The sequence below is a fragment of the Giraffa tippelskirchi genome, chromosome 1 (assembly GCF_054371585.1).
Source record: "Giraffa tippelskirchi isolate mGirTip1 chromosome 1, T2T-mGirTip1v1.2.pri, whole genome shotgun sequence".
NCBI classification, from domain to species: Eukaryota; Metazoa; Chordata; class Mammalia; order Artiodactyla; family Giraffidae; genus Giraffa; species Giraffa tippelskirchi.
Genome location: NC_137275.1, coordinates 130317291 through 130344181, shown reverse-complemented (window position 1 = coordinate 130344181; position 26891 = coordinate 130317291). Strand labels below are relative to the sequence as shown.

Below are 26891 nucleotides of genomic sequence, written 5' to 3'. Positions count from 1 at the left end.
AAGACCTGGAGCTTGATCTTGGCTTTGCCATTAACCAGCTGTGAAACTTTGTTCAGGTCACAGATTCTGAGCTTTAACTTCCTTATCACTAAAAGGTGGCTTTTCCACAGCCAGAGGTGAATTATATGCAGTCTAGGACTTTTGCCATCTCTCTTCCTGCCTTTGTCGTTTGGTCACTAAGTCATGTCCAACTCTTTGTGACCTCATGGACTGCAGCACACCAGTCTTGCCTGTCATACACTGTCTTCCGAGTTTGCTCAGGGTCATGTCCAGTGTAGCGGTAATGCCATCCAACCATATTATCCTCTGTCGCCCCCTTCTCCTCCTGCCTTCAGTCTTTCCCAGCATATTTCCAAATGAGTACGCTCTTCACATAAGGTGGCCAAAGTATTGGGGCTTCAGCATCAGTCCTTCCAATGAATATTCAGGGCTGATATCCTTTAGGATTGACTGGTTTGATCTCCTTGCTGTCCAAGGGACTCTCAAGAGTCTTCTCCAACACTACAGTTCGAAAGCACCAATTCTGCAGTGCTCAGCCTTCTTTATGGTCCAGCTCTCACATCCATACCTGATTACTGGAAAAACCACAGCTTTGAAAGTAATGTCTCTGCCTTTTAATACGCTGTGTAGGTTTGCCATAGTTTTTCTTCCAAGAAGCAAGCGCCTTTCAATTTCATGGCTATAGTCACCATCCACAGTGATTTTGGAGCCCAAGAAAATAAAGTCTCACTTTTTCTCCATCTATTTGCCATGAAGTGATGGGACCAGATGCTGTGATCTTAGTTTTTTGAATGTTGAGTTTTAAGCTAGCTTTTTCACTTTCCGCTTTCACGTTCATCAAGAGGCTCTTTAGTTCCTCTTTGCTTTCTGTCATTAGAGTGATGTCACCTACATAACTGAGGTTGTTGATATTTCTCCTGGCAATCTTGATTCCAGCTTGTGAGTCATCCAGTCTGGCATGTCACATGATGTACTCTACATATAAGTTAAATAAGCAGGGTGACAATATACAGCCTTGATGTACTCCTTTCCCAGTTTTGAACCAGTCTGTTTTATGTCCGGTTCTAACTGTTGCTTCTCTTCCTGCATATTTCCCAGCTCATTAACATCGCTGCCTGAAAGAGAGGGAGATTTTCAGTGCTGAAGTTCAGACCATCTTTTTATTTTTGTGATCATGTTGAAATGAAAAGCCTTTCTTAATGAGAAGGTTGGACCCAGTAGGCAAAATCAAACTATAGAGATCTATTGATGTTATCATCTGTTCCTTTCCTGACTCTGTTATAGATCAGAAAGAAGCCATTTATTGAATAACAATCTTTATAGGCTTGAGTGGTTAAAGTGAAAGAGAGAGACTTTATTGTACTAAAGACATGACATTTACAATCTCCTCTGTTTTTCTCATTTAGAAATTTTGATCCTTTTAAAAAATTCCTTCAGAATTTATCACAGAACAGACATGCATTTAAATAATATCTAACTTGAATTATTTCCAATATTTTACATTTTCCTCTTGATAGCAAAATAGCTGTGGTATTAGTTTCTATTTGGTATAAGTACTGATTGTTTTATTGATTGAGAGTTAAATTTTTTCATGAAGATGTTGCCGGAAGGGAGACTCCTTCCAGAGCCCGTAAGTGAACTCTTGTCTAATATTTGGAAACGAATTGTCTAAGGAAATACACGTGCTGACAAAGCAGGAGACTTTATTGGGAAGGGGCACCCAGGTGGAGAGCAGGAGGATAAGGGAACCCAGGAGAACTGCTCTGCCACGTGGCTCTACCACATGGTCTCAGGTTTTATGGTGATGAGGTTAATGTCTGGACTGTCACTGGCCAGTCACTCTGACTCAGGGTCCTTCCTGGTGGTACATGAATTGCTCAGTCAAGATGGATTCCAGGGGGTAGGATTCTGGGAGGTTGGTAGGACATATGGACTGGCGTTTTCTCTCTCCTTTTGACCTTTCCTGAACTCTTCCGGTTCATGGTAGCTTGTTAGTTCCACGTTCCTTACCAGGACCTCCTGTTGGTAAGATAGTTCATGCAAGTGGCTGCTGTCTTGCCTGGCCAGAGTGGGCAGTTTCAGTCAGTTGTCCCCTTAACAAAGATACCAGTATCCATTTATCACATAATGTCAGTTTGAGGAAAGATTAATTTAAAAATTGCTAACATTAATAATAATGGGTGATATTGCTAATACATTTTCAGAATTGAACCTTGAAAGCTTTGCAATTCGTGTTTTCCTAAGGCAACAAGAACTGGCCACAAAATCACTGATTAAATTTCACCTAAAAAGACATTGAGCAATTATCCCATGTGAGGCTCCTGTTTAATCTTAGTTTTCACTTTTTAACCTTAATTTTAATTAGTGTGTCTTTAATCTAGGAATTGGTTATCTTTGGTTTAATTTTATCTTACCTGACAGAATCAGTAAGAAAGTATGATGTAGTTTATTCCAGTAGTTTCAAAAATGCAGGAAGCCTTTGAAAGTTTTTAATAGCAGTAGTACAGAAGGTCATAGTATGATTTTCTTTCTGTGAAAATGGAGCTTTTTATTTTCTAACACAGAATATAAAATTCCCTAACCTTAGAGCAATTCCTGACTTTTTTCCCTAGACCAAATGGGTGAATAAATACATATGCACTGACTATAAAGCCAGCAAAGTACCAGCCGTACTCAAATATATTAGTACAAGTCAAAAAATATTTCATTCTTCACCTCATACACTAAGATAAATTTCAAATGAATCAAAAAAGTGAATCTATATATATAGAAGAAAAACATGAATGATTTATCCATATCCTAGAAATGGTGAACTTTTTCTTAAAATTCAAAATCCAAAAGCAATATGATTACATAACTTACAAGAAAAATTGGGGGCAGAAAAAAACCATGAACAAAGTAAAATAAAAGAAAAATTGGATAAAATACTTGCTGCTTATTATTGTCCCTAAAGTATAAAGAACTTTTAAAAGAGAGAGATACCAACAACTCTATAGAAAAATGAACTAAAGATATCAGCAGAAAAACAAATACAACTGGCTCTTACACTTTATGAAAAGATGTTAACTCATTAAGAGAAATTAAAATTACACTGATATTAATAACTACCATTATTCTCCTATCACATTGGCAAAAATCCAACAGTTCCACAGTGTTTTCTGTTCTTTGAGCTGCAGAGAAATGGGCACTCTAATGCATTTCCTGTGGGAATGCAAAATGGAACAGCTTCCATGGAGAGGAATTTGGCAGTATTAGGGAAAATTACCCATGGGTTTGCTCTTTTAACTCAGCACTCCCACTTTTAAAAAATTATCCCAAAGGTAAACTTCTAGAAAATTATCCCAAAGATATATGTTGGAATAATATCAAAATACTGAATTCAACCAATATGTCTGTTGGTGCACTGGGTGAATAAATTATATGGTATATCCATATGTTGGCTATCCGGGCTTACATAATGAAGTGCTATCCAGCTGAAAAAAGGAGGGAATTTTTCTTTTCATAGAATGAAAACCATAGTGTGTCCATCTGTACTATTGCTATTAAGTATTTGAAAGGTGTTTTTTTTTTTTTTTGCATTTTTGCAGTTATTGGAATGGATACTTCTCTCTATGATAGTGATATCCAGGATATAATTTTTTTTGAAAAGGCAGTATCAAATGTATATACTATGCTATCACTTATGTATTTGCTTACAATTTGTTTATGTATTTGCTTATAATATGTTTTTAAATGAAAGAATAAACCATGAAATAGATAAAATGATTTCCAATAGGAGAAGAGAAAACAGATTGGAAGGAATAAGGATAAAAGGTAGACTTTTCTGAATATACCTTGTTTTGACATTGTAACCATTTAAATATTTTATATAATTATAAAACAAGATTAAATTGAAATGACGGGGAAAAGGTGATCCCTAAAAAAAAATAACTGATGAAACAAACAGACCTACTGTGTGTATAAATTGATGACTTAGACACTCAGAATATTTATCAAATAACTTTATACTGCCCAATTTTGACTATGCTTCCTAGGTGGGATACAGCTTAGAAATAAAAAGAACTGCAAAAATTTCACTGTTTTTACTAATTTTGGTAATATTAATATTGTTACTCAGATAATATTTCTACTTAGATACAGGTGTTGATATAGAAAAAAACAAGTAATCATTAATGTTATCAGGAACCAAAATTTTCAGTGTAAAAGAGATACAAACATTAAATCAAAAGAATTAGGTATAAGACTAATCTATGTATGTATGTGGATAAAAATAGCCATTTATCTAAAATTCTTTATTAAAAAAATAACAGCCTTGTTGAAATATGATTCACCTATTTAAAGTGCACAATTCAGTGCTTTTTAGTACATTTACAGTTAGGTAACCATCAATCACCATAATCAATTTTAGAACCTTCTCTTTATCCCCCAAAAAACCCTGCACCAAACAGGTATCACTCCTTCTCTCCCTCCCAGTCCCTTCCAAAATATGTAACCATTAGTCTTCTTTCTCTGTATATAGATTTGCCTGTTCTGGACATTTGCTATGAATGGAATCATATAATGTGTGGCCTGTGTGACTCACTTCTTTCACTTAATGTAGTGTCTTCAATGTCAGTATTTCATTCATTTTTATTGCCAACTCATATCCCGAAGTATATGTGTTGTTGTTGTTCAGTCACCAAGTTGTGTCCAACTCTTTGCAACCCCATGGACTGCAGCACGCCAGGCTTCCCTGTCCCTCACCATGTCCCAGAGTTTGTCCAAGTTCATGTCCATTGAATCAGTGATGCCATCCAACCATCTCATCCTCTGTCTATACCATATTTTATTTCTTCATTCATCAGTTAATGGACATTTGGGGCTGTTTCCACTTTTTAACTATTTTGAATAATGCTGCCTTGAACATAACTTGTATACTAGCAGAATTGCTGGTTAAATGGTAACTCTGTTTTCACCATTTTGGGGAACTGCCATATTGTTTTCCTATTTTATGGTGAAAATGATTCACCATTTTACGTTTCACCCAGCACCATATGATGGTGCCAGTTTATTGTCAATACTTATTATCTGTCTATTTGGTTATAGTTCTCCTAGTGTGTGTGAGGTAGAATCTCATTGTGGTTTTGATTTGTGTTTCCTTAGCTAATGATGTTGAGCATATTTTCATATGCTTATTGGCTATTTGTGTATTTTTGGAGAAATGTCTGTTTAGATCCTTTGCACATTTTTGAAAAATTTTATTTGTTTTGGCTGTGCCTGGTCGTAGTTGAGGCATGCAGAACCTTTAGTTGTGGCCTGAGGGATCTTAGTTCCCTGACCAGGAATCAAACCTGTACCTCCTGCAGTGGAAGTGCAAGTCTTAACCACTGAACTGCCAGGGAAGTCCTTGTGTCATCTTTTCATATTGAATTGTAAGATTTCTCTTATCTAAGAAGACTGTACTAAATCAAAGTCTCCAAGATTTATTCCTGTGTTTTTTCCAAGAGTTTTATACCTTTAAGACCTATATTTGCCTTTGATCCATTTTGAGTTACTTTTTGTGTATGATGTGAAGTAGGGACTCAGCATCATTCCTCCACATGTGAGCCATCTAGCACTGTTGAAAAAACTTTTCTTTTTCCATTGATAGTCTTGGCATGCTCTCAGTTCAGTTCAGTCACTCAGTCATGTCCGACTCTTTGCGACCCCATGAATCATAGCACACCAGGCCTCCCTGTCCATCACCAACTCCCGGAGTCCACCCAAACCCATGTCCATCGAGTCAGTAATGCCATCCAACCATCTCATCCTCTGTCATCCCCTTCTCCTCCTGCCCCCAGTCCTTCCCAGCATCAGGGTCTTTTCCAATGAGTCAACTCGTCACATGAGGTGGCCAAAGTATTGGAGTTTCAGCTTCAACATCAGTCCTTCCAATGAGCACCCAGGACTGATCTCCTTTAGGATGGACTGGTTGGATCTCCTTGCAGTCCAGGGGACTCTCAAGAGTCTTCTCCAACACCACAGTTCAAAAGCATCAATTCTTCAGCGCTCAGCTTTCTTCACCATCCAACTCTCACATCCATACATGACCACTGGAAAAACCATAGCCTTGACTAGACGGACCTTTGTTGGCAAAGTAATGTCTCTGCTTTTAAATATGCTATCTAGTTTGGTCATAACCTTCCTTCCAAGGAGTAAGTGTCTTTTAATTTCATGGCTGCAAGCACCATCAGCAGTGATTTTGGAGCCCAAAAAAATAAAGTCTGACACTGTTTCCCCATCTATTTCCCATGAAGTGATGGGACCAGATGCCATGATCTTAGTTTTCTGAACGTTGAGCTTTAAGCCAACTTTTTCACTCTCCTCTTTCACTTTCATCAAGAGGCTCTTTAGTTCTTTTTCACTTTCTGCCATAAGGGTGGTGTCATCTGCATATCTGAGGTTATCGATATTTCTCCCAGCAATCTTGATTCCAGCTTGTGCTTCTTCCAGCCCAGCGTTTCTCATGATGTACCCTGCATATAAGTTAAATAAGCAGGGTGACAATATACAGCCTTGATGTACTCCTTTTCCTACTTGGAACCAGTCTGTTGTTCCATGTCCAGTTCTAACTGTTGCTTCATGTCAAATCAATTGACTGTATATGTGATAGTGTGTTTCTGGACTCTCAGTTCTATTCCATTGATCTATATCTGTCTAGTCTTATAACCTCATTGTAACTCTTGCGCTATAGTATTGATAACTTTTGCTTTCTTCAAAATTATTTTAGCTATTCTGGGTCCCTTGCATTTCCATATGAATTTTAGGATCACCTTGTCAGTTTTTAATAAGCCAGCTGTAATTTTGACGAGAAAATCCTGTAATCTTAAGTTTGAATTATAAATAATAGTAAGAATTAGTTACATTTTCTCTTGAAAAGAAAAGTGGGAAAGGGTATGTTACTTCTCATCTGTACCTACTCAAAAGACCTGTAGACAGTGATCAACCTAGTAGAAATTAAGCATGCCTGGGGCCCAGGTTGTGGTCTTAAGTACCATTAGCACTCCTTGGAGAAATGTCTGATTCCAAGCCTGGGGCAGGAACTATGCTGATGAGACTGGACATTGTGTTAAAGCAAGAAGGCTATTGCAGATAAGTGAGTGATATCAAAAGAACTTAGGGGCTATCTTGAAGAGACTCCCATTGTTCAAAGAAGGGAACAGTTTGAACACTAGTAATAATAACAATTGTAATATTGAAGCTCATCAAACTGATTAAAAATCTGTTTGTAATAATGATAGTAAAAAAAATTACCGATCACACCTAGAGAATTAGCGACCCAACTAAATATTTGAAAGCATGGAGAATATAACCTGCTCTCACATATGAACTTTGATTTAAAAGTTTTTCCCTGAGGAAGAATTCCATCTAATAAATGAAAAAGGAATGATTAGAGTTTCATTATTTTGCAAACTCCGAAGGAAATAATCTGACAATGATCATTGATAGCTGCTAACATCCCACAGAAATAGATAACCAGGCATTATATACCTCTTAGAGGATGTTAACACCACCACCTATGGAATATTATTCTAACAAAATTGAAACTGAATCAAATCACATCTCTAGATCCAATCAGTACCATGGTGATTCAAGTCAACCAGATTCATGACGTGAGAGACCCTAAGCATAATAACTCAGTTTCTTCAAGTGTTTAAAAGAAAAAACTTCAGCCAGGTGAGGAAATTTGAACCCTGACTGGATAAATGGTGATTCTTGCTTCATTTATGGTAATGGTTGCTTATATGTAAATGGTGCTGCATTTATAAAAATTAGAGTTCTTGTCTTTTAGAAACATGTACTGAAATGTATTATAATAATAATATGATAAAATGATATCTGGGATTTACCTCAGAATAACGCAAAGCATAAAGGTAGGGGCAAGGTTGTGTGCAAAACAGGAATGGTGTCAGTAAGTTACTGATTCTTACAGTTGAGTGATGTTTACCTGGGGGTTCATGATTCTCTATACTTTTGTATATATATTACATGCATGTTAAAGGACGATGTAAATTTTGGATCAAATCACATGGAACTCTGAGAAATGTAAAGCCTTCATATATCACAAAAACTCAACTACACAATGTTATCTAATAGTAACACTTACTTGATAAATATTTGCATGTCAATGCAGTGACAGCAGTGCAGTGGTGAACATTGTAAACTTGTTCCTAGAGAGGTTGGAGAGACAGAAGTTAATGAAATAATCATACATATCAGTGTAAAATTGCAATTGTAATACATGTATGAAAGGAAAGGTACATTGTGCTTCAAGATCTTATAATGGGGGATGTGGTAATTTAGGACTTCCCTGCTGACTCAGATGGTAAAGAATCTGCCTGCAATTCAGGAAACCTAGGTTTGATCCCTGGGCCAGGAAGATACCCTGGAGAAGGGAATGGCAATCTACTCCAGTATTACCTGGAGAATTCCGTGAACAGAGGAGCATGGCCTGGTGGCCTATGGTCCATGGGTTGGCAAAGAGTTGGACATAATTTAATTAGATTGAAAGGAAGGAGGGGCTTCCCTGATAGCTCAGTTGGTAAAGAATCTGTCTGCAATGCAGGAGACCCTGGTTCGAATCCTGGGTTGGGAAGATCCAGTGGAGAAGGGATAGGCTATCCACTCCAGTATTTTTACACTTCCCTTGTGGCTCAGCTGGTAAAGAATTTGCCTGCACTGCGGGAGACCTGGGTTCGACCCCTGGGCTGGGAAGAACCCCTGGAGAAGGAAAAGGCTACACACTCCAGTATTCTGGCCTGGAGAATTCCATGGACTGTATAGTCCATGGGGGTCTCAAAGAGTCGGACACGACTGAGCGACTTTTACTTTCACTTTCAAAGGAAGGGGGAAAATATTGCAGATAGAAAGGAGAACTAGATTCATGTAGAACTATGCTCTCTGATGGTGGCCAGCTGTGACTATTTAGATTTAAATCATATAAACTTTTAAAAGTTAAAGTTTGGTTTCTTAGTCACACTAGCCACATTTCAAGCACCCCATAGTCACATATGGTTACTGACTATAGTTTTAGACAGCACAGATATGTAACATTTCTATCATCACAGAAAAGTTTGATGGGCAGCTTTAATACAGACCAACTGTATCTCATCTCCAATAGAAAAATAATGATTTGGTTTTGTTTTTCTCTTTACTCAAAATCTTAAGAAATATCCAAATATAAATTAAAACCCAAACATTAAGTCCATTAAAATGTTTCAAAAAATTTTCTGTGTGACCATGATAGAAACATAAATATTTCACTAATTCACATATAAAATTATTATGCTTTTGCATCCTTTTCCACATCTGGCCCTGCTTTTCAAAGTGCAAAATTGAATAATTCATCACTTACAATGATGGGTCTTTTCTCTCTAATTAGCATTCATTCATTCATTCACCTTTTCATTAAACATGTATTTTTTACACACTCCATTTGGTCTCCTGAGTTGCTTAATTGTAACAGTTGCTTTATACACACAAACACACATACATACACACACAAATTCCATGCTGTTTATTTGTTAAAGAGACCAAGGTATTTTATCCTGTTGATTTTCCCACATTTTAGATTTGGACAATTACATCCTCCCATTAGTGTCTCATTACATGACCCTATATTTTCTGTAGACCGGTAGTTAAGAGTCCTGCTTAGATTCTGGTTCAATTCTTTGGCATATAACTGGTGCTTTGTTCTTCCTATTACATCATGTAAGGAGACACACAATATCTAGTTGTCCCCCATAATAAGTAGTTGTTGCTCAGTCATGTCCAACTGTTGGCAACCCCCTAAACTGCAGACACCAGGCTCCCCTGTCCTTCACCATCTCCCAGAGCTTTGCCCAAACTCACGTCCATTGAGTTGGTGATACCATCCAACCATCTCATCCTCTGTTGTCCCCTTCTCTTCTTGCCTTCAGTCTTTCCCAGCATCAGGGTCTTCTCTAATGAGTCAGCCCTTCGCATCAGGTGGTCAAAGTATTGGAGCTTCAGCTTCAGCATCAGTCCTTCCAATGAATATTCAGGGTTGATTTCCTTTAGGATTAACTGGTTTGATGTTTCCTCTCATTAACTCTCTTTTTTAACATCTATTTTTATTTATTTATTTATTTGACTGTACCAGGTCTTAATTGCATCACAAGGGATCTAGCTCCCTGAGCAGGGATCACCAAGCCCCCTTCATTGGGAGTATAGAGTCTTAGTCACTGGACCACCAGGGAAGCCCCTTCTCATTAAATCTTTAGTTGCCTAGAAATATATTTTCTCACAAACTTGGGGTGGAGAGGTACTATCATCTAAATAACTATAGAACCGAGGAATGAATGCTATCATGAAAATGGGTGATTAAATTTGTGGAGTCTTGAGACTCAGGCAAGCAGAGGAGAGAGTCAGGAAGACTTTACCAAAGTGGTGACATTTTGGTTGCATTTTGGTGGGTGATGAATAGAAACTTACCAGTCCAAGAATCATAGAAAGGATAGTATGACATTGGAGACTTTCTGTGGCCGAACATAGGGTCTTTCATCAGGAGCATCTCTACTTAGGACTTCATCACACTATGTACTCTATAATTAAATAAGACCATGCTTAATTAAACCATAGCTTTGGTGTTCAGGCTTTATTGTAAAGGAGATGTACCTGTTCAGATTGGTCTGTTAGATAATGTTAGTAGGAATATGGAAGATGGGCAAGAAATCAGCCAGCTAAGTATGTATTTGAACTTATACCATATACCTAGAGCCAAGGTAAAATAAATCTAAGTTGTAGTATCTGCCCTCAAAAATCTTGATAATAATAGCTTTACATTTTACTGTAGGATTCTACAGTGTATAATTATTGATCTTATTGATAATTATTTTGCATGATAAGTGAATTTATTTAATCTTCACAGTTCTGTACTATGGAATTTTATTATTTATAGTTTATATATATAAGTGCTTCAGAGGAAAAAAGTGACTAGCTTATATGTAAATGGGTTGAGGAGGGCTATTTGGAGGCTGTTAGGGTAATCTATGCATCAGTGATGAGGGCCCAAATTAATAATATTAAAGCAAAAGGAAAGAAAGTAGATAGAAGACAATAGATACCAGAAAAAATTGCAGGAAAAAAATCAACCTAACTAGTTACAGATTGAACATAGAGATAACAGAGCAGGAAGTGTAAAAGAATTTAGCAGTGGTGATGCTCAAAGAGCATTTATCTGGGAGATACCCTCTGTACCATTAGAAAATAGTTTGACTTTGATCAAATCATTTAATGTCTCTTAACCCCCATCACCATATTTATAAAAAGAAGAGTTAAGTGTTATGATAGATAGTCATACAAACTTATGGTTTAGTCCCGTTTTATTAATCTTTGGAAATTTCAATTTTCTGTAAAATGAAGTTCATTATTAGACTGAAGTGAGATAATATATGTAAAACACATAGTAGAATGCCTTTCTCATAAGCAGTACTGAACACATGTTCTCATTCTACCTAAATTCCTTCCACTAAGAGCTCTGACTGTGAGATCACCTTGAGATCTCTGTATGAGCAGATTTCAGTGGCACTAGAAATGGAGATTCAGAGGTCATCAGTGGAGTAGGTACAGATAGAGCCATAAGTCAGAATATACCATTTATATATTCATCTCTTCTGTTTCTGTGTCTTCGTTTATACTGTGTCTGCATTTTGAAAAGAGTGATGAAGAGCTAAATATGGCTGCAGAAAAACTTAAAACCCTTCTGACTGATCTCATTTGAAATCCATGACCATGAACCTCCAGTGGATCTCTAATTCTGCCAGACAGTCATACTTTACCTTCCTGGTTCATTCTTTCCCACTCTGCTAAACCGTTATTTCACACTTTGTTCTCTCTGCAATCTCCCCATCCTGTCACACAATGATCTTTCTTCCCATTTAAATGAAGAAAGTGAAGGACTTAAAGGAGAATTTCACTAACTACCCTCCTGTTCATATGGAACAGACACAGACTGTTTTCCTACTCCTTACCATCCCTGCAGCACTTCACTAATAGTCCTCAGCACATATCTTAGTGGGCCTGCCTTACAGTAGATTTATATAGATTTAAATAAAGATACTGATATAATTAATAGACAGGCTTCCCTGATAGAGACATAGATATATAGATAGATCACCCTTTTTTGGCCTTTTTCCATTTCTCTGACCTCATTGCATTGTCTGTACCACATATTTGACTTTTAAAATATCTAGTTCCAGAAATATTTGTCACAAAAGACAGTGTTGTATGATTCCGTTTATATGAAATACCCAGAATAAGTAAATATATACGGAAAGTAAATATGTGGTTTCCCAGGGCAGGGGAGGTTAGGGACATTGTGGGGGAGGATGAAGACTAAGGAAGGAGTGTTGGGTTTCCTTTTGGGGTGATGGAAATTTCTAAAACTGATTGTGATAATGCTTGCACAACTCTGGATATACTAAAAGCTACTGAACTGTACAATTAAAGTGGGTGAATTTTGGAGTATATAGCTTTAAAAAAAAAGTTATTTAGCACAGTATTGAGAGTTTCACATATATTTATCCTCCACATTAAAGTCTCATAACAGTCCTGGTTTCTTTTTTTTCTGCTGAGGCAACCAGGGCTCTAAGAGGTTGAATACCTTCCCAGGGCCACAAAGCTAATAAGTGGCCTGGCCACATGTAGAACTTAGAGAGTGCTTCCCATAGATTTGAGTTTTCCTTATTAACTAAGAGGAGTATATTTTCATTTGGGTGTACACTGATTGTTTTTAATGTATGGACTTGACCTTTGTTAATTCTGAAGTCTGATGCTACTAGATTAACGTGTGATGCAACCTTCCTTGATTAGGAGCTTTATGGAGATTGTAAATGGGAAGAGATAAAACAAAAATAAAAAAATGATTGATAATTGTTGAAGCTGGGTAATAGGTACATGGGTGTTCATGGGAATATTATAATTGTGTAGTTTTGAAATTTCTGTAATCATAAAGATTTTTGTTATTAAAAAATAACAAAAAAATAACGGGGACTTGACTAAGGTTTTGATGGACAAAATAGAATTAGATAATTGACTAATACTCTTTCAATCATTTATACACCATCTGTTGTGTGCTAGCACTGAGCCAGGCTTACCTCAAGTGGTTTACATATTCACAAAGGGAAAGAGTATCATATGTCTGAAATTCCTACAGATACAAATAACATAATTTAAGACTCAAATGTGATTTTTGTTCAGCAAACCTAACTGTCCCTTTGTTCGTCCATTCAACAGAGGTATGAGGTAGAGTGCTAGGGATGTAGCAGATGGATATGTTTGAGGGTGAAGAAGTAGAAGATGATGGATGGAGTAGACCTAAAGTGTCTTTAGAGTTTATGGTCAGAAGCTGTGGAGGCCTTGCGGCCCAAAAGCAGAGCATGTGATGACTCTTTCCCTTTTAACCTTTCTGCCTTTGGGACTGGGGATTCTTTCAGCTTTAGAAGCAGGTGTGTCTTCAGAGTGTTTGGATATTTGACTGAGGCACAGAAGAGTGAGACCTGACTACTGTGCCTGTTCTGGTTCAAGGGAGAAAGGTGAAAGAAATCTTGAGTCTCTTTGTATAGGTTTTTCAGCCCAGTTAACCAAGATAGAGCAGCAACAACTTAAAGAAAGCTTTGACTAGACACAGGAATAAATAAGAGCACCCTGGGACATGTAGAAGCAATACTACCCACTTTGGAGCCAGATACGTGTTTATAGATTACTTCTTGCTGTTATTTTTCATCAAGAGCAGCTGAATGATGCGTCTGTACCTGGGTGTGTCCAAGAAAATGAAGGCAAAATGAATCTCTGTGTGTGTGTTTGTAATTAAGACTATTTCATGTGTGTTTTTTTACAGAAACAGTACACCTATGATTTGTTTTCTGTTCCTTTCAGATTTTTTTCATGGGTCATCTTCAGTGAGCTATTATAAAACAAGATTGTTACTTAAGCCCAGAACCCTCTGAAATTATAAGGAAAACATTTTTTGTTATTGTAACCTTTATCAATCTCCAAAACAACTTCAGAAAATTAATCCAAATTATTCTCCCCAACAGGCAAAGAATCAGTATTAAAAATTTCAGCTTAAGAGTGTCTCTTCCCCTCAAATTTAAGAATCTGAAAATAGTTTCTTCAGATAAAAGTTCTTCTTTATGAACAAAAATAATTTCATGCCACAATACTATAACATACCAAAATTAAGTCATAGCTCTAAATTTGCTGTCACTGCTATTAAGCTGACATGTTATACAGTCTTTATGTGAAATCTGAAGCAGAGACCTGAGTCTAGTACACAAGTGCATTTGATACAAGTCTTTTGTACATCCTGGGAGAATTAGCATAGAAGAGACAAATATGTTTGTAAAGTGTGTTTCTAGAATGTTGCTTGAGGTTTCTGTAATTTAATTCTCTTGGTATTTACAGCATTTTGGAATTCTTCCCAGGACAGTTTATTAGTACTTGGATTTTGGTTTCAGTCTCTTTCCTTTCTCCTTTTTACTTTTAATTTTTTCAATGAGTACTTGGACTGTGAAGGTTAGGAAGACCAATAGTTCCAGAAACTAAGCTCTATATTTAACTGCAGACTGGGTGTGGCTCAAAAATTGCAATGCAAGCTTGCTAGTATTTTGCCAGTCATCAAAATCCTGACCTGCAGGGAACATTCCTTTTCCTAGTCTTCTGACTCTGAAATATGCTGAATTTTGATGATATATGGTGTGCACTTTTGTATGTGTAAATAAAATAAAGAGAGGGTCACATAGGTTCAAACTTGAAGTGGTTCTGGAAGACTTGTTTCGTCTGTGTTTTTTTTATAGTAATCTCAAATGATATTAACCTGCCCTATCTTCATGCTGCCACTTCCTATTATCCTTTTATTACTTTTAATTACCACTGTGCAATTTAAAAATTTGTTACACAGGAAGTCTTCTCCACTACATCCTTCATTTCATGAAGCCACATTTTCTTTTAATGTTTTTATTTTGCTTGGCTTTATATAGTTTGAGACAGTTTCCTACTTACCATAAAAAACAGAGAAATAACTGCTTGTTCTCCTAGTAAAAATTTCCATCATTTAAAAAAAACACTCTATCTCTTGAGGAGAATCCTATTACTTTGTAAAAGGGAAAAATAATCAACTTTTCCTCCTTGGCAGTATCCTTTTGTAATCTTGTGTAGGGTAGCTTCCAGTATCATTTGGTGTCCTTCATATTATACAGATACCCGTGAAATAAGAGACTCTGTTCATTTCAGTAAGATTATACCTAGCCAGAAAAAAAATTGGAGCAGAAATACTTATAAGTGCTTTCCTAATATTGCTTTTCCAAGAGATTCAGACCCATCCAGATGTTTCTTTAAATGACAACTTGTATCATGTGAACAATAAGGTGACTGTTTTGGCGTTGTTGTACAAAAATAGATAAATTGCATCTGCTGACCACTGATTTGGTTTAAGCAACATTTAAGAAACTTCCCATGATTTCATTTGCTTGTATTTAGTCACCATTTGTACAGAGAATAAGGAAAAGACCTTAAAGATCATCTATTCAGTTTGTTTTTTAAAACAAGAAGTTAATTAAATTAGCTGAACTCCAGAAGAAATGAGTTTAAGTTGTTTATTCTGAACCCATAACCATGTGAACCATAGAATCTTTTTGTTAAACTTTCCGTTCTTTCACTTTTTTATTTTTGTTAGATAAACATTTATTGTCTGCTATGTGCTAAGTCATATGCTAAGAACTGAGATGCAGAGGTGAATAAAAGAAAAATCCTTATTGCATTTAACTTTCTTCCAGTCTGTGTTTCTTTATTCATCTCTCATTTATCTCAGGCCCTCTTAATCTTCCTTTTCCCCTCCTAAACTCCTTTCTATATCTTTCTCAAGGTACCTCACTTTCTGTTCTTTATCTTGCCAGAATATTTTCTTTTTTTTTCATTTTTCCTCCAATACTTTAAGTATGCTTCTTGCCTGCTCACCTTTAATTCTCAAAATTACATTGCTGTATGATTCTGAATAATTTCTTGTTATGTGTGGAGCCTTTGTTCTTACTAAGGCTCAGTGACTTTTGATAGGAGAATACTTCTCACCCTAGAAGTAAATCTTTGAAAACTAATTGCTTTGTATAACTACATGAATGAATAGACTAGCTTCAAAGAACAAAGTCACCTTCATGATAACCAAGTTCTATGAGAATACCAGTTATCTAGGATTTCATTTATATATTTACACACACACACACATATAAAATCACCACATAAATTATCTCAGTACCTTGTTTGGTGGTCAGCTTGTATTTCGGTCCCTCAGTATCTCCATTTCTAGTAATGAAATAACTTAAGGGTATTACAACCTGAAAATGCAAAGAAATCATTGTTCACCTACCTTTTATCAGTCAAGATAATGAGAGAATTACTTCCTTCTTCCTTATAAAATGAGAAAACTAAAAACATTTCTCACTGCTTAGAAAAAGTTTGCTTCTCCTATTTTTCATTTTGTCTCCAAGAGTAAAACTTCCTTCAGTATTTTACAATAGCAAAGAAATTTGCACCTCAATTTCATCTTGTTGCTGCTGAATTGAGTGCACTAGGTAAAGAGAATATCTTTTTCATATCTAGTATCAGAGGCCATGTGTCTGACTAAGATAGCAACTTTGGTTAGGAAATTCAGAGAATTTGTTTTCAACTTCTTTACATTTAACTATGATAACTTTTTGGCAAGTCACTAAGTTATTACATGGAACATAGTGGTAAAGTAACAGATATGACCTATGTAATTTCAAAGAAAAATGTGAATGAAATAATGTTAAGCAATAGAATAAAAATTGCATTACTACAGTAATGAAAAAGGAAAGATTGGGAGCAAAACAAAATAAAAATAAATAAAATAAAAATTTTAAGTACATGGTTTGCCCTAAATGTCGAATAGTTTGTACATTTGAGGTTACTTTTTGTCTTTCTGTTTGTTTCTGATACTATAGTGGTTAAGAACACAGACTTTTTTTAAAGTTATTTAGTATAATTAATCTACAGCATTTTGTTAATAGCTACTGTACAGCACAGTGATTCAGTTATACCTTTACATATATTCTTTTTTCATATTCTTTTTCCATTATGACCTACCACAGGATACTGAATATAGTTCCCTGGGTTGGGAAGATCCCCTGGAGAAGGGCATGGCAACCCACTTCAGTATTTTTGCCTGGAGAATTCCATGGACAGAGGAGTCGATAGGGTCACAAAGAGGCAGACATGACTGAAGCAATTTAGCATGCATGCACGTGCTATACAGCGGGACCCCATTGTGTATCCATTCCATATATATTAGTTTGCATCTGCTAGTCCTAAACTCCTAATCCATCCCTTCTCTACCCCAACTCCCTCTTTGGTTACTGTAAGTTTGTTTTCTGTCTGTGAGTCTGTTTCTGTTACATAGATAAGTTCACTTGTCATATTTAGATTCTATATATAAGTGATATCATATGGCATTTTTCTTTTTCTGACTTAGCTCACTTAGTATGTGAAGTACTTATTTCACTTACTAATCTCTATGTCCATCCATCTGCTAATGGCATTATTTCATTCTTTTCTTGGCCGAGTAGTATTGTGTACCACATCTTCTCTATCCATTTATCTGTTGATGGACGTTTAAGTTGTTTCCATGCTTGGCTGTTGGAAATAGTGCTTCAGTGAACACTGGGGTACTTGTTTCTTTTTGAATTATACTTGTCTCTGGATGTATGCTCAGAAGTAGGATTGCAGGATCAAAACTTCTATACTGCTTTCTGTAGTGGCTGCACCATTTGACATTCCCACCAACAGTGTAGGAGGGTTCCCTTTTCTCCACACCCCCTCTAGCATTTATTATTTGTGGACTTCTTAAGATGACCATTTTCACTAGTGTGAGGTGTTACCTTATTGTAGTTTTCATTTGTATTTCTCTAATAATTAGTAATGTCAAACATCTTTTTATGTGCTTATTAGCCATCTCTCTTCTTTGGAGGAATGTCTGTTTAGGTCTTCTGCCCATTTTTTGATTGGGTTGTTTGTTTTATATTTGTTAGTGAGTTGTTGTATATTTTGGAAATTAAGCCTTTGTTAGTCATGTCATTTGCAAATATTTTCTACAGTCTGTAGGTTGTCTTTTTGTTTTGTTTATGGTTTCCTTTGCTGTGCAAAAAGCCTTTAAGTTTGAATAGGTCTTGTTTATTTTTGCTTTTATTTCTATTCCCTTGGGAGACTAATCTAAGAAAACATTGGTACAATTTATGTCAGAAACTGTTTTGCCTATGTTCTCTTGTTAAGAATTTTATGGTGCCATGTCCTATATTTTAAGTCCTTAATCAATTTTGAGTTTATTTTTGTATATTGTGTGAGAGTGTATTGTAACTTCATTGATTTACATACCATTATCCAACTTTCCCAGCACCACTTGCAGAAGAGACTGTCTTTTCTGCATTGTATATTCATGCCTCTTTTGTGGAAGATTAATTGACAGTAGGTGTGTAGGTTTATTTCTAGGCTCTCTATTCTGTTCTATTTTTTAATCCATATGTCTGTTTCTGTACAGATACCATGCTGTTTTGATTACTGTAGCTTGGTAGTATTGTTTGAAGTCTGAGAGGGTTATGCCTCCTGTTTGTCCTTTTTCCTCAAGATTGCTTTGGGAATTCTGGGCCATTTATGGAAGAACATGGAATTTTTAGTTAGAAGGACTGGGGTTCTGGTCTCAAGTGTCTTACTCACTAGGTATGTATCCTTAGACAAATTCCTAGCTATAAAATGATAATGACAGTCATACCTATCACATAGGAATGCTGTGATTTAATACTGAACAGTAGTGCATGTAAAGTACTACCCATGGTACATGACACACATAATAGATATTTAATAAATACATTCCTACTAGAAAAATGAGAACTTTCAAACAGAATCCTGGGTTTCTTCAAGTGGAATTTCTGAAGAGTTACCATTTTCCTAAGCCTCAGCCAGTAAAAGTCTATTTAGCATTTCTTCACTCAAAATAAACTCATTAATCACCTATGTGCCAATCACTGCACAAGTGCTGAAGCATATTTAAAGATAACATTTTACTCTAGTAAGTGTCAGTCTAGTGGAGCAGTCTGGTTTTAAAATATTCACAGAAGAGACAGGCACCAAGCACAGCAGGACACAGAGGAGAATGGGGTGGGGAAGGGCTACACTGAGGTGACGCTGAAGCGAGGTCCTGCAGGGCGGAAGGCTGGGAACAGGCTGGGAAAAGGAAGAACGGCATTCTTGGCAGTGGAAGCAGTATATGCAAAGGCACAGAAGCGTGAAAAATCAGGTAACTGGAGTATATTGTTAGCCAGGCGGGAAATGAGGCTGGGGTTGCAGCCAGACTGTGGAATACCCTTGTATCGCCACAGTTGCAACATCTGTCTTTCTCAAGCATTCATATTTGCATCCATTCCGAAATATGGTTGTTCTAAAAACCTCTTAAGCCATTGTTTAGGCTGTCTGTGCCACTTTCCTTTCACATATAAAGCGTTGACAGTAGTCCTTTTATGACAAGGACTCAGATTATTTGTGGGGATGGGAGTGGGTCTTTATGTCTAATATTTGTAAAACATCCTAGCAATCAAAAAGTTGAAACTGTTTCAGGAATTTTTCCCTTTCACTGCTGAGGGCCTGGATTTGGTCCCTGGTTGGGGAACTAAGATCCTGCAAGCTGCATGGTGCATCCGAAGGAAGAAAAAAACCATGAAACTGTTCTGAACATCTTCTCAGCCTTCCTTTTTAAAGACAGGAGCCAAAGTGATACTCCCTTTTCTATGTGGCTAGGAAATATGTTGAAATTCCAGCCATTTTCACTTCAACTTTTTGACCCATTGTTTTTCCTTGCTAAAATTTGTATTATAAAGGTGGATTATTATAAAATTATAAAATCCAATTTTCCTACTGACTTCTGTTATAGCAGTACATTGTTAGGGAAAAAAATTGAGCCCTAAATTTACCAGAGTGAATTATTTCATCATCTGTTAAGTAAATTTTACTTGGTGCTTCAGTGATGTAGTTCATGTGCCCCTGCAGCCTAGGGTCTGGTTACAACCAGCTGGCTCATAGGCAAGCAGAGTGCTCTGCATAAAGTCTGACATTGGTAAGTGTTGCCTGAACTTGATGGAACTGACTACTTAAGAAGACTCTACAACTGTAGCAATATTAGAAAATGGTGGTTTCCATCTCCCCCACCAGACATACTAGACTTGGGGAGTGTATAGAGTACTACAGTATTTTCTGATTTTGTTAAATTGTAAGGCATTGAATTCAACAATAAACAGTAATTTGATCATTTAAAGTGATCCACTAAAAATGACTCAGAAACAGCAGAAAATTTACTTCTAAATGCCTCAATGTCATTTTTCCTTAGCCTGATCACTGTATTATTTTCTCCCCACAGAAACAGCTCTGTGGGGCTTGAATTGGGTCCTGTAAAATCTAAAGGTTGTTTTGCCTTCACTGTAGCCCCTGGCAAGCTGGTCTTCCTTTTCCTCTCTTCTGATGTCATTGCTGTTCTAGGATAGAAAATGCTGCAAGAATATATTATAAATTTTGGAATTAATGGATGCTGGAAGATGAATTTCAAAAAGAGTTTAACCTCTTTAATACTCCTTATGGAATGACTCGGGTAGAACATAATGAACTACACCTCCCCTATCTCTGCAAATAGAAGGAAGTTCTTAACATTTATATAAGACAGCAAGAGCCTGAACATGACCTCATTTCAATCCATTAGACTATTTGAGGAAAAAAACAACAAAACTTTCCCACTTATTGACAAGTAAAGTTATCCCAATCCATTTCTCATAGCCAGTAAGAAGATGAACTGTCCTTAAATGCATTTTAAAATTGGCAAATTACACTTCCTGGTTCCTCTTTGGTCAACCAGAAATAGCCAGAAGAGAAATTGTGATGATTTTTTTTTTTGAGGCAGATTAAAAATTCTCCCCATCCTTATTTGGAAGATGTGCCAACAGTTTTATTTTGTGCAAACAACAGATCCCTCATTTCTCTAGTCCCTGAGCCAATTCAACCGGACAAAAGACTCCACATTCCTCATGTTGTCCTATGGCCACAGTTTACAAAGAAATGAAGTATAGTTGGGTAAGTATTGGTGTTGTATGTAATGAACCACCAGTGAAGATATAATTCATCCCAGAAGCAGAATTATATGCATCATATTATAAATATTAATCCTGATGGAGATCAGTTTATAGACTAACTAGAAAATACTCACAGAATATGAGTGAGCTTTTTCTTTTATGAACTCAACCAACATTTATTGAGGTTCAGCTTCATCAGTTCAGTTTAGTCGCTCAGTCATGTTCGACTCTTTGCAACCCCAGGACTGCAGCATGCCAGGCTTCCCTGTCCATCACCAACTCCTGGAGCCTACTTAAACTCACGTCCATCGCATTGGTGATGCCATCCAACCATCTCATCCTCTGTCGTGCCCTTCTCCTCCTGCCTTCAATCTTTCCCAGCATCAGTGTCTTTTCCAATGAGTCGGTTCTTCACATCAGGTGGCCAAAGTGTTGGAGTTTCAGCTTCCACATCAGTCCTTCCAATGAATATTCAGGACTGATTTCCTTTAGGATTGACTGGTTGGATCTCCTTGCAGTCCCAGGGACTCTCAAGAGTCTTCTCCAACACCACAGTTCAAAAGCATCAATTCTTCGGTGCTCAGCTTTCTTTTTATAGTCCAACTCTCACATCCATACATGACTACTTTAGAAACCATAGCTTTGACTAGATGGACCTTTGTTGGCAAAGTAATGTCTCTGATTTTTAATATGCTGTCTAGGTTTGTCATAGCTTTTCTTCCAAGGAGCAAGCATCTTTAAATTTCATGGCTGCAGTCACCATCTGCAGTGATTTTGGAGCCCCCCCAAATAAAGTCTCTCACTCTTTCCATTGTTTCCCCATTTATTTGCCATGAAGTGATGGGACTGGATGCCATGATCTTAGTTTTCTGAATGTTGAGTTTTAAGCCAACGTTTTCACTCTTTCACTTTCATCAAGAGGCTCTTTAGTTCTTCTTCGCTTTCTGCCATAAGGGTGGTGTCATCTGCGTATCTGGGGTTATTGATATTTCTCCCGGCAATCTTGATTCCAGCTTTTGTTTCTTCCAGCCCTGCATTTCGCATGATGCACTCTGAATAGAAGTTAAATAAGCAGGGTGATAATATACAGCCTTGATGTACTCCTTTCCCAATTTGGAACCAGTCTATTGTTCCAGTTCCAGTTATAACTTGCTTCCTGACCTGCATACGGATTTCTCAGTAGGCAGGAAAGGTGGTCTGGTATTCCCATCTCTTGAAGAATGTTCCACAGTTGTTGTGATCCACACAAAGGCGTTGGTGTAGTCAATAAAGCAGAAATAGATGTTTTTCTGGAACTGTCTTGCTTTTTCGATGATCCAACGGATGTTGGCAATTTGATCTCTGGTTCCTCTGACTTTTCTAAATCCAGCTTGAACTTCTGGAAGTTCACGGTTCTCGTACTGTTGAAGCCTGGCTTGGAGAATTTTCAGCATTACTTTGCTAGCGTGTGAGATGAGTGCAATAGTGCATTAGTTTGAACATTCTTTGGCATTGCCTTTCTTTGGGATTAGAATGAAAACGGGCCTTTTCCAGTCCTGTGGCCACTGCTGAGTTTTCCAAATTTGCTGGCATATTGAGTGTAGCACTTTCACAGCATCATCTTTTAGGATTTGAAATAACTCATCTGAAATCCCATCACTTCCACTAGCTTTGTTCATAGTGAAGCTTCCTAAGGCCCACTTGACTTCCCTCTCCAGGATTCTGGCTCTAGGTGAGTGAACACACCATCGTGGTTATCTGAGTCATGAAGATCTTTTTTGTACAGTTCTTCTGTGTATTCTTGCCACCTTTTCTTAATCTCTTCTGCTTCTGTTAGGTCCATACCATTTCTGTCCTTTATTGTGCTCATCTTTGCATGAGATGTTCCTTTGGTATCTCTAATTTTGTTGAAGTGATCACTAGTCTTTCCCATTGTATTGTTTTCCTCTATTTCTTTGCATTGATCACTGAGGAAGGCTTATCTCTCCTTGCTATTCTTTGGAACTCTGCATTCAAATGGGTATATCTTTCCTTTTCTCCCTTGCCTTTAGCTTCTCTTCTTTTCTCAGCTATTTGTAAGGCCTCCTCAGACAACCATTTTGCATTTTTTCATTTCTTTTTCCTGGAGATGGTCTTGATCACTGCCTCCTATACAGTGTCACGAACCTCCGTCCATAGTTCTTCAGGCACTCTATCAGATCTAATCCCTTGAATCTATTTGTCACTTCCACTGTATAATCTTAAGGGATTTGAATTAGGTCATACCTGAATGGTCTAGTGGTTTTCCCTACTTTCTTCAATTTAAGTCTGAATTTGGCAATAAGGAGTTCATGATCTGAGTCACAGTCAGCCTCTAGTCTTGTTTTTGCTGACTGTATAGAGCGTCTCCATCTTTGGCTGCAAAGAATATAATCAGTCTGATTTCAGTATTGACCATCTGGTGATGGTCCATGTGTAGAGTCTTCTCTTGTGTTGTTGGAAGAGGGTGTTTGCTATGACCAATGCGTTCTTTTGGCAAAACTCTGTTGGCCTTTGACCTGCTTCATTTTCATACCACTCCTTATGATAGACACTGGTTGGGATACAGTGATTAGCAATACAGATGTGGAAATCATTGTTGATAGAATAGACATTCACAGCACATACCAAGTTTGTCGTGTGTGTTTGGTGTTTGAAGATCTCAAAGTAGTTTAATGTGAACCTGTGGGTAAATATTCTACTTCTGTTTTAGTTGCCTTTTGGTTGAAGAACCATGTGTGGACTTTGTAATTTCAATGATAGCATATAAAAGTGGTCTTTTTGAATAGCTGTGTATCATAGAAATCTCAATCATAATGGTGCCTCATCCACATTTCTATTTTATTGGTTCCTTCTTTGTCACATCATCCACTTAAAGCCAGAGACAAACCTATAGTTCTAACCATTTTGAGACTGTCCTATAGTTACCATCCTTCTGGCGATAGAAACCTTAATTTGTCATCAAAATACCTTCCCTGGAACATGACTGTATGCCAGATTTGCTCTAATATCACTGTGAAGAAATTTTCAGTTCCAACAGTAATGCTGTAAATAGCATGTTTTTTTTTGGTCAAGTGTTATCAGAATTAATTTGACATTTTAAAAGGCAATTAAGCAGTCATTTATGTATATCCTGGGTAGTTTGATTGACTAAACTAAAAACAGCAGCAAACCCATAACACAGGAAATAAAAAAGTAGGTTTAAGAGAAAGTAGCAAGTACCTTTAAATACAAGGTATTGTTTCTCCCTCTTCAGAGAAGTATCAGAATAATCCCAACTAGTGAACCTCTGATTCTCTAAAGAATCTAGGCTGTTGTCCATGTTTGGTTTGCTATTTGTTCAGACCTCCCCCGAGAGGACAGATTCTCATTTTAGATACAGACCATATCCTTTTAGCAAGAGGGTGGTCATTTTGTAGAAGCGTAGTATTGATCATAAGAAAAAACATGCAGGAATCAGTGGATTGATTTTATCAATCTTGTTCTATTGATCTTCATATTATAGTAAATTGTTGGTCAATAGTGTCAGATTGGTAAAGGGCCAGTTTATAATTCAGTGCTTTATATTTAAAAATAGGCTCTCTGCCTCAGGATGACTTATACACCTAGTGTAAGAAACTTGACAATTCCAGATCACCTTGTGTGTATGTTGGTTGCTCAGTCATGTCTGACTCTGCAAACTCATGCACTGTAGCCCTCCAGGCTCCTCTGTGCATGGGATTTTCCAAATAAGAATACTGGAGTGGGTAGCCATTCCCTTCTCCAGGGGATCTTCCCAACCCAGGGATCAGACTTGGGTCTCCTGCATTCCAGGTGGATTCTTTACCATCTGGGCCACCAGGGAAGCCACAGATCACCTTGCAAATCTTTGCTAATTTCTACTAACAAAGGCTGACAAAACAGAGAGGAAGATACAGCTGCTCTCAGCCAGAGGGGAAGCAGAGGCATCAAGGGGCCTTGACCACGCCTTGACTGAGATGTGGTAGATGCGGTTCACTCTCCCAGGTAACATGGGTTCCGCTGGTATGAAGTTCACCTAATTATCACTGGCATTTGATAGTTTATTAGGAAATCCATAGACCAGCAAAACCAAACACTGCCCTCTTATGCATGTTCTTTTTCTTATTAAAATAAAATGTAGAGTTGAGCAAACATTTAATGAATTCAGTGGTATGCAATCAAGAGACATGTCTTAAGAGAAATACCATTTCTCAGTTGTTTTTCTTTAAGGTGGTTAAAATTTGTCAGTTTTACTGTTTTTGCCTGACAGCTCCAGAAAATTGCCTACATTCTTCTTTTTCAGTCTTCATAGGACTGATGACTAAAAGGTAATACATACTAGAAGGCAGACTTGTTCTACATTGTCACATAGTACTAAAACTCACACCAAATCTCTGCTGTGATAGGACTTCATTTAGGGCTGCATGTTGCTCCACAAATGATAAACCTGTGTTGTTTTTAAGTCTTAGTGATAGGATAAAATGTATTAAACACTCAGTTCCTGAATTCACTGTTACTCTTGAAATCTCTTTATCAAATAGCAAGTAAGTTCTAGTGGCAGCTAGCATGCTGCAAATAAATATAACACTTAAACATAGAACCTTTGCAATGAAGGATCTTGGGAGATGAAAATTTTATCTCAGGGCACGTTTCATACATGGTATCTATAATTTTATCATATGTGGAATTTTCTTTTTTATATTAGTGAAGAAAAGCCATTGTGAGGACTTGGAAGCTTTTTTTTGGTGCTAGTGTCTGAAGAGGTACTACTTACACTTCTACAGTAGGGTAAAGTGAAGTGAAAGTTGCTCACTCCTATCCGACTCTTTGTGACCCCATGGACTATACAGTCCATGGAATTCTGCAGGCCAGAATACTGGAGTTGGTAGCCTTTCCCTTCTCAAGGGGAATCTTCCCAACCCAGGGATCGAACCCAGGTCTCCTGCATTGCAGGCAAATTCTTTACCAGCTGAGTCACAACTGTGAGAGATACAGCCTTTAAATGTGTATGGATGTTGTGTTTCAAAGGAGAAGTCCCCGAGTTTATTAAATTCTCCTGCCCCGGTTAAAAAAGATAGCTCAGTGTTATTATGGTTATTATGGTCTCCAGAGCAATTATATTTCCTTTCCTGGGAGGAAAAAGCCCTTAGGTGTAGCTGCAGTCCTGGGGCTGTCAAGGGGTTCTCACTTATGCTGTCACATCTTTGCTTCTGGGAGCTCTTGTGAAATTTATAGGAGTTTGGTTTAGGTGATTCATTGCTATGGAGATTTGCATCTTGAAGTCTGAAACAATACTGCTGCTGTTGCTTAGTCGCGTCAGTCGTGTCCGACTCTGTGCGACCCCATAGACGGCAGCCCTCCAGGCTCCCCCGTCCCTGGGATTCTCCAGGCAAGAATACTGGAGTGGGTTGCCATTTCCTCCTCCAGTGCATGACAGTGAAAAGTGAAAGTGAAGTCGCTCAGTCGTGTCCGACTCTCCGCGACCCCATGGGCTGCAGCCCACCAGTCTCCTCCGTCCATGGGGTTTCCCAGGCAAGAGTACTGGAGTGGGGTGCCATTGCCTTCTCCAAAACAATACTATGTCATAGCTAAATAGTGACCACCATTCCTGTGGGCCCTTTGAGCCAAAGAAATGAGTCAGGAAACTTGAGTTCTGGGTTGTGTGTCCTTGAACAAGTCAAGTCTCCTTTCTGGCTCTTCATTTGTCAAGTCCATGTCTTCATCTGCAAAATGAAG

General features: G+C 37.5%; 2 protein-coding genes across 52 annotated transcripts in view; one reads left to right on the top strand and one right to left on the bottom strand.

Annotated features, from left to right (window-relative positions):
* The window catches only part of HMBOX1 (homeobox containing 1), a 188455-nt gene that overhangs the window by 137890 nt on the left and 23674 nt on the right, over positions 1 to 26891 (top strand). The window lies entirely within an intron of this gene.
* LOC145508994 (uncharacterized) lies at positions 603 to 26724 on the bottom strand. Of its 2 annotated transcripts, XM_081496848.1 has the most exons (7): positions 21293 to 24617; positions 17559 to 17685; positions 16292 to 16370; positions 10474 to 10583; positions 9871 to 10025; positions 8126 to 8189; positions 603 to 1115 (listed from the first exon to the last, which is right to left on the bottom strand). In XM_081496848.1, the coding sequence occupies exons 4-7, from the start codon at positions 10550 to 10552 to the stop codon at positions 976 to 978; spliced, it is 438 nt and encodes a 145-aa protein (XP_081352974.1). In that variant the 5' UTR covers positions 10553 to 10583; positions 16292 to 16370; positions 17559 to 17685; positions 21293 to 24617; the 3' UTR covers positions 603 to 975. The 2 variants fall into 2 exon arrangements, with proteins under 2 accessions (XP_081352974.1, XP_081352980.1); XM_081496854.1 differs by lacking the exons at positions 17559 to 17685; positions 21293 to 24617 and adding an exon at positions 25930 to 26724.

Bases quoted from the DNA above. Each gene is read 5' to 3' on its own strand.
- LOC145508994 (XM_081496854.1), bottom strand. From the start codon at position 10,552: ATGCTCCTGATGAAAGACCCTATGTTCGGCCACAGAAAGTCTCCAATG. The intron at 8,190-9,870 runs GTGAGTTTGGGC...CAACCTCTCTAG, and splicing joins GTATCACCAACTCAATGGAC to GAACAAGTTTACAATGTTCA. The intron at 1,116-8,125 runs GTAAGTGTTACT...CCTCTCTTTCAG, and splicing joins GACATGCAAATATTTATCAA to GCAGCGATGTTAATGAGCTG.